The sequence below is a fragment of the Vulpes lagopus genome, chromosome 19 (genome assembly GCF_018345385.1).
Source record: "Vulpes lagopus strain Blue_001 chromosome 19, ASM1834538v1, whole genome shotgun sequence".
Lineage (NCBI taxonomy): Eukaryota > Metazoa > Chordata > Mammalia > Carnivora > Canidae > Vulpes > Vulpes lagopus.
The window spans coordinates 12,081,218-12,088,810 of NC_054842.1; the positions used below are offsets into that span (position 1 = coordinate 12,081,218).

At 60.8% G+C, this 7,593-nt stretch overlaps 1 protein-coding gene across 3 annotated transcripts in view; it reads left to right on the forward strand.

Moving 5' to 3' along the window:
• The window catches only part of ZBTB47 (zinc finger and BTB domain containing 47), a 13,775-nt gene extending 6,884 nt beyond the window's left edge, over nucleotides 1-6,891 (forward strand). For all 3 annotated transcript variants that reach the window (XM_041734316.1, XM_041734317.1, XM_041734318.1), the window contains 4 exons: nucleotides 900-1,047; nucleotides 2,557-2,672; nucleotides 3,111-3,255; nucleotides 3,366-6,891. In XM_041734316.1, coding sequence (XP_041590250.1) covers nucleotides 900-1,047; nucleotides 2,557-2,672; nucleotides 3,111-3,255; nucleotides 3,366-3,733 — 777 coding nt within the window. In that variant the 3' untranslated portion in view covers nucleotides 3,734-6,891. The remainder of the gene's footprint in view (nucleotides 1-899; nucleotides 1,048-2,556; nucleotides 2,673-3,110; nucleotides 3,256-3,365) is intronic.
• Nucleotides 6,892-7,593: the final 702 nt, after the last annotated feature.

Genomic DNA, 7,593 nt, shown 5'->3' on the forward strand with positions numbered 1-7,593 from the left:
GTTTTTTATCTCTTCTGGCCGGGAGGAAGTTGTAGGGGCAGCAGGTAGGCAGGTACTAATTGCCTGAGCTAATTGCTAATTCCTGTGCCCTGTGGAGAAAGTGTTACCTGGGGGTTACCTGGTCTCCTGCCCCACCCTCCTGCACCTGTTCCCACTTGCCTGCCCGCTGGGTTGCCCTTTGCCTCTCCACCTGCACACACCTGAATCTTCCTCCTGAGGGAGAAAGATGCATGTGCTTCTTCTGACCTGGACACCCTGACCCATTTCTGCTCATGCCCTGACCTACTCCAGCCCTCTAGAAGTGTGTCCTTCAGGAATCAGTAGGACAAGGGCAGGAGGGGAGCACAGCCCCCAGGGTTCCCACCACCTTCCATTTCCTCATGGGACACGAGACCTCCTGCAGTTCCCGCCATGCCCAAAGCTGGCCCTTTGGCACCTCTCTCCTTGGGTCCCAGTAGGGGGGAGGCAGCAGAGATGGTGCCCCACTCTGGTGGGCCTGCTATCTTAGGAGGGCTTCTCCACGCACAGCGTGTGTGGCCTCCTCACATGTCATGGCCCTTCAGCCAGTTATGTGTCTCCCCTCTATAGACAGGTACCTTGTTGAGATGAGCACAGAGTAGTAGGGGCTTCCTGGTATAGGTGGCCCCTGACCCAAGCTAAGGTCAAGGATGGGGGGGGGGGGCCCAGGCTGCAGCCCTGGGTAGGTGGGCATGTTTCTAGGGAGTTACCCAGAACGTTTCCCAACTCCCAGAACGTCAGATTTGGCAGGTCACTGGACATTGAAGGCTCTTCCTCCAGCACAATTCAGGTGGAGAAACTGAGGTCCAGAGAGGGGGCAGATTGTTCCAGGTCACGGTCCGGACTCAGGACCCGGGACCTGTCATCCTCTCACCCTGCAGTGTGTGACATGCGGCAAAGCTTTTAAGAAGCTCTGGTCCCTCCATGAGCACAACAAGATCGTGCATGGCTATGCTGAGAAGAAGTTCTCATGTGAGATCTGTGAGAAGAAGTTCTACACCATGGCCCATGTGCGCAAGCACATGGTTGGTGAGTCTGGGCCGGGAGAGGATGGGGCCTGAGGTCAGAGCTGGGCCAGCTGTTGCTTGTGCTGGGAAGGACTTCCATCCCAGGGTATTGGGAAGGTGTGAGAAGGCCCCTCTCAATTGGGAAGCCTGGGGAGGCTGGTTGTAGTGGCAGGTGTGACCTGGATAGACTCAGAGGTCGGGGCTACTGTGTACAGTTGGACAAGTTGCACATTGCACAAGGGCTCCTGGACAAGATGGCAGATGGGGACCAGAATCCAGCTGGCACACTGCTAACCAGACTGTGCATCTCAGTATGGGGTTGTGGCCACCAGGGAAAGGTGTACCTTTTCCTCCATTACACAAAGTGCCATATGGGCTGACACAGGCCCTGTCTCAGTTTAAGGACAGCTGTGCATCTAAATTTTTCTCACCTTCCAGCCTTTTTTTTTTTTTTTTTTTAAGATTTTATTTATTTATTCATAGAGACACAGAGAGAGAATGAGAGGCAGAGACACAGGCAGAGGGAGAAGCAGGCTCCATCCAGAGAGCCTGATGTGGGACTGGATCCAGGGTCTCCAGGATCACGCCCTGGGCTGCAGGCGGCACTAAACCGCTGCGCCACCGGGGCTGCCCTCACCTTCCAGCCTTTACAGGGCTTCAGGCTTCTCTGAATCAAACACGGTAATGAGGAAGGCCCCGCAAATGTATGCTGGGCTACTCCTCTGCCTTGGGCATGGCTGTCCCTCCCCTCTAGGAGGGCCTGACAGGGAGTCTGGGGTTCAGGTGGCCCTCCTTTCTTTGCCTGCTTGGGGCTCAAGGGCCCCAAGGGAGGCAAAGAAAGGGAGGAGTGGCTCCTGGCCAGGCCTAACCCCCTTTCTGCAGCCACCTGGGAGCAGGGACCCCTGGATGGAGGTCCCAGCTGGGAGCATATTGAGTAGCCCAGGACTAGTCTTCCTGGGCTTGGGTTCCCCAGCTCCGAGCTGTAAGGGGATGACCTCTCTGACTCCAGTTGCTTCCTCCCAGATCTTCCTTGAAGAGTTTGTTAGTCCTCACCTGTCTGTGGTTTTGAGGGGAGCACAGTTAACTCCCTCTGGACTGTTCAGTGTCATCCCGTGAAAAGCCCACCTTTGAGGCCTAAGACTACTCCTAGCCTCTCTGTAGAAGGGTGCACTGGGGCATGCAGAGGCTGTGCAGGGAGTCAGCGGTGGGGCCAGGGTTTGAGCTGAAGTCAGTCCTGCTTGAGGTCCTTTGCTCTCTCCCTGAAGCTTTGGGAGTGAGGCAGCCTTTGCCAGAGGCTGAAGAACACGAGGGCCTCCATGCTAGTCTGACCAGACTTGAGAGCAGATGGACAGACCTAGCCCAGAGAGAAGGGGCTTGGCCTGCAAGTCAGCCCCAGGTCCCAGCCTGAGGCTCTGAGGCAGACCCTGGAATAGGGGGGCATCCCAGGAGGCCCCATATGGGAGGCAGCCAGGCAGGGACCCCCGAGAGGAGCCATGGGGGTTACCCTGAGACATAACGGCCTGCCCTGCAGCCCACACCAAGGACATGCCCTTCACCTGTGAGACCTGTGGGAAGTCCTTCAAACGAAGCATGTCTCTCAAAGTGCACTCGCTGCAGCACTCTGGGGAGAAACCCTTCAGATGCGAGGTGAGTCCCTTTCTGCCCCTGCCCCAGGGGCCACCCCGGATGGGCAGGGATCAGTTGCAGGAGCTGCCTAAAAGCCAGGGAGCTGGGGGCAGGGGAGTCTGCCCACCGCCCCACCCGCCCGGCACATTCAGGGTGAGCGGTCTCCTTGGGCCGAAACCACGCCTGGGACGGGCCTTCTGGGGAGGTGGACAGAGGAGCCTCTCGGGCAGAGCAGAGACGGCTGCGGGCGGGGATGAGGAGGGCCCTCCGACAAGGAGGAAGGATCTGGGGGGCCCTCGGCGCTAAGCCTGAGGACTCCATTCCGTGGCTTTTTCCCACTCCCGGACTTCACCCTCTCCTGGGCCCTGCCTGCCAGCGGCCGCCCCAGGCCCGTCCCGGGGTGTCCTCCCCGCCCCCCCCCCCCCCCCGCCCTGGGCCTCACCTCCGCCCCACCCCCAGAACTGCAACGAGCGCTTCCAGTACAAGTACCAGCTGCGGTCGCACATGAGCATCCACATTGGCCACAAGCAGTTCATGTGCCAGTGGTGCGGCAAGGACTTCAACATGAAGCAGTACTTCGACGAGCACATGAAGACGCACACAGGTACGCCCCGGCCCCCCGGCCCTGCCCCCGCTGCCTTCTGGACGCGGCCGGGAGGTCGGTGCCTGCACCGCTGGCGCCGCCCCCCAGTGACCCGCTCTGCCGGCGCCTAGGGGAGAAGCCGTACATCTGCGAGATCTGCGGCAAGAGCTTCACCAGCCGCCCCAACATGAAGCGGCACCGGCGCACGCACACCGGCGAGAAGCCCTACCCCTGCGACGTGTGCGGCCAGCGCTTCCGCTTCTCCAACATGCTCAAGGCGCACAAGGAGAAGTGCTTCCGCGTCAGTCACCCGCTGGCCGCCGACGGGCCCCCTTCCTCGGGCCCAGGCCTGCCCCCCGCCCCGCCCGCCGCAGCGCACGCGCTGCCCCTGCTCCCGGGGCTGCCCCAGACCCTGCCGCCCCCGCCCCACCTGCCGCCGCCCCCGCCCCTCTTCTCCACCACTGCCACTTCGGGCGGCAGGATGAGCGCCAACAACTGACTGCCCCCCTGCACGTGCCGGCGGGGGGGTGGCCCGGGGCCCAGGCCCGCCTCGGGGGCCCCCTCCTGCCCTCCTGCCCTCCCCTCCTTCCTGCGGGAGGACGCCGGGCTGCGGCCGCCACCTGGACGCGGCTGGACGCCTGCCCCCTGAGGCCCCCGGCCGTGTGGGTGTGGGTGTGCGGCCTGGTGGCCCAGTGCGGGTGGAGGACACCTCACTCCCAAGTGCCCCCCTTTGCAGTGACTCCTTGAAGCCTTTATTTTATTTTATTTTATTATTATTTTTTTGGAAGTGAAGGAAAAAGCAAAGAGAGGAAACTATTTGCAGCACCCCCTCCAGGTGAGGCGGGTACTGGAGGCAGCAGGTACAGCAGGAAGCGAGGGGCTGGGGAGCAGGTGTGACCCGTCACTCTGCTGAGGCCTGAGCCCTAGGGGGTTGGCCAGGCAGGCTTCGGTCAGTTTCAGTGGCTCATCTCTGCCTCCCCCGTGCCCCCCAACTTGCCCCCTCATCCTGGAGGGCTTGGGGGAAAGTTGGGGTGCCAGCCTCCCGGGAAGAAGCCGTGGATCTGAGGGCTGTGGACACCGGAGCAGGGGCTTGAGTGTGGACTCCCATGAGCATGTGGTGGAGGGAGTAGGGTGAAGTGTGAAGGCTGCAGACCCAGCTTTGCACCGTGTGCGGTGGGGGAGACAGGGGCTGGACCCCAGGCATTTGCTCACCCACCCACCACCCTGCCAGCAAGCGCAGGGATCCCTGAGCCATACCAGGCTGCACCGAGGTCGCCAAGTCCAGGAGAGGACATCCCCAGAAGCCACTGGGCCTCAGGGGGCTGGGAGCTAGGCCCTGGGTGGGCAGACGGGCTGGCTCCCGCAGCACCAGATCCCAAGGGCTGCAGTCCAAGAGTCCCTGCAAATGGGAGAACCCCAAGGGCAGGTCCTGAGAAGGAGGCACTGTTTGAAGGTTTCAAGGTGCTATCAGTGGGGCAGGGGGCGGGGCTGCTGTTCACAGAGCCCCCGGGTCCTCACCAGCTGCCCTGGTCGTCTCTCCGCACCAGAGGAGATGTGTGTGTGTCTGTACCCATCCCTGCTCAGAAGGCAGAGGCCTCCTCCTCTTCCTAGGCCTGGCCACAACCCACTCCAGGCTGGTGTCCAGCACCCCTGTCCTTCCTGGGCCTCTGCACTGTGCCTGGGTACCTGTAGCACTGTCGGTGAGGAGCCCACACATTCAGGCCCCCAGGGTGGGGGGGTGGGGATTGTGGGGGAGCCCCAGCTTGTGCCCCACGCTTGCCCCCATGAGGCTGGCACTAATAGGACACCCCTTTTTTGTTGTCATTTAACGTCTTTATTTCCTGCCTTTAAAAAGGGGAGGAAGGTTCCATAAGCTACGTGTTTCCTAGTTAAGCTCTTTCCTTTTGTGTTTATACAGTTTTGTTTGTTATACTCTGCACCTTAAACCCCCATGACTACCCCCACACCACCACCTTCCCAAGCATGGCTGGAGTGGGAAGAGGCCTAAGCCCAACGGAGGGGACAGCAGCAGGGGGCAGGGGGGGACGGTGGGGGACTGGGCCCCCTCAGCTCAAGGGCTGAGGGGGTTGGAACCCCTCTGACCTCCTTGTGAGGCCCGTGGCGCTGGCTGGGGGCTGGGGACATTTTAATCATCAATAAACGAAGCACTTTATTCTGTACAGATGTGGGCAGGTCCGAGAAGCCCAAGTGATTTGAGGATTTATAATCCAAGCTACACAGCTCTGACTGTTCTCTGGGCACAGAGGGGGCGGTGCCCTGGCCTAGTTGTGTTTGGGGCTACAGCATCATAGGGTTAGGGCAGTGAGCCAAAGCCTACAGACGTACTCTCAGAACGGTCCTGCCGTCCCTCTGGAGAGAGAAGGTGGGCCCTTCACTCAGAGTGGAAGGCTCCCTGTCTGGCCTGGCCGCAGTTCTGCAGCTCCCCGACCCCAATGCTGAGGCTTCCAGGCTCCTGCTTTACCGTAGCTCCCTCTCCCCCTCGCCCTTTGATCTCTGGGCTTCCATGACGTCCTCAGGGTCCCCTCCACTCTCCTCCTCTTCCTTGCTACTTCTAGCCTCTGGTCCCAGTGCCTGGCAGCTCTTCAGAGCTGGCTCACATTTGCCCCCCTAAAAGTTGATCTCCCCCAGTGTGCTGTAGGTCGGGACCCCCATGGGTTCCCCAACCCCTGTCACTGACACCAGGGTCTCCCATAGGGACCAGTGGCCTTGTCACCAGCTAGCCCCATTGCAGCCTTACTGAGTGAGCCTGGGTGGCCCTGGCCAGGCCAGGTGCCTGTGAGGCCACACTTTAATAAGCAGAGGCTGGAGATGAGTATTGGGGCGGGGTATCAAAACTCTGTCCCAGGACTTGGGTTCCCTGTTCTAATACACCTCTCCTCTGAGCACACGGGTCCGGACGGTGGGCTGGCCTCTGGTCAAAAGGGTCATTGTAGCTGTGGGTGGGCACAGTCAAACCCTCTCCTGGGAGGCACCTGTCCCACCTGTCCCCTACCTGTCCCTGGGAGGCAGGAACCCTGGTCCCTGGTGCTAAATGCTCTCTTCCCCTTGGGCCAGTGTGGGCAGGAGCTCCTTTCCAGCCAGATCACAAGGGTCTGAAGCAATAATGGAACCTCAGCAGTGCCAGTATGGGTCGGGGTTCTTGTTTTACCAGCTTTTACATTTCCTTTTGTTTCTAAAACAAATGAACAAGCACCTAGATATTGGATGAAGGGGACTGGGGTGTCTGTCACCCACTTCCCAGGGCTGGTGGCAGGGAACTGGGGTCAGGATCATCACCTCCCACTGCAGAGGGGCTGGGGGGCCAGGGTTCAGTCCAGATGAACTTCTCAGCCCGTTTGGCCAGAACTCGGGTCTGAAACCTGGGGCTGCCCCCTCATCAGCTCCCCCGGGCGCCCTGATCCTGGGCCAGCTGGGGATGAGCAGAGAGATGAGGTGGGGCCACGGGTGGGGCCAGAGCCTTGGCCTCTGACCTTGGCGTGTGCTGCCACAGCTCCCCTCCCTGGGGGCTCAGTGGTGGCGGAATGGCTGTGCCAGACGTGTGGACCTTTGATGTCTGGGCCCCAAGTGCATGAGGGGGGGGACGATAGCAGGAGGGTGAGGACACGAGTGAAGGGGAATAAAATCCGTACAACTGTCCCTTGGCCCAGCCTCTTCTTTACATGTTGCCTGCCCCGCCTGCTGGCTGGAAAGACCTGGACCAGAGCAAGGGAGCCGAGCAGCTCAGCGGCAGGCTGCATGGGTCCCTGTGCCCCGGAGCCGCTCCAGACCCCGTCTCCCACTTAGGGCGGGCTGGGCTTGAGGAACACGCGGAGGCAGGAACTGAGGCAGGAGCAGAGATGTTTGGTCCTGAGCTGGATGCAGAAGGGAATTGAAAGAGGAGAGGTCCTGGGGTGCTGATGCTGAGATCCCCAGAGGCAGCACCCACAGGAGGCCAGGGCCCCCACAGCATGGTTTTCCACGAGCACCGGGCATGCAGCCACGAGAGCCCCAGGGCAGCAGGGGCCACTCCCACTCGTGTGCTCAGCGCTTGGCAGGCAAAGGGCGGTTTGAAGGAGCCAGCAGCCATCAGAGATGCTGACGTGGGCGCCAGGAAGACAAAAGCTCCCATGGAAGGCAGCTAGTGCCCTCCAAGGAGGCAGCAGACGGCTTTCCATGGGGACCTCCGATGAATTAATTCATTGCACAGGTAATATACGGAGCCACGGCTCCGGGCCACATGGTGAACGAAGCCCCTTTGTTTTTGGCACTTTGGCCCAAGGTACGTGAGGAGGGGTCTGAGCAGGAGGGCAGGGTGGCTTCATGAGCCAGAGAGGAGGTGCAGGTGCTGCGCTCTGCGAG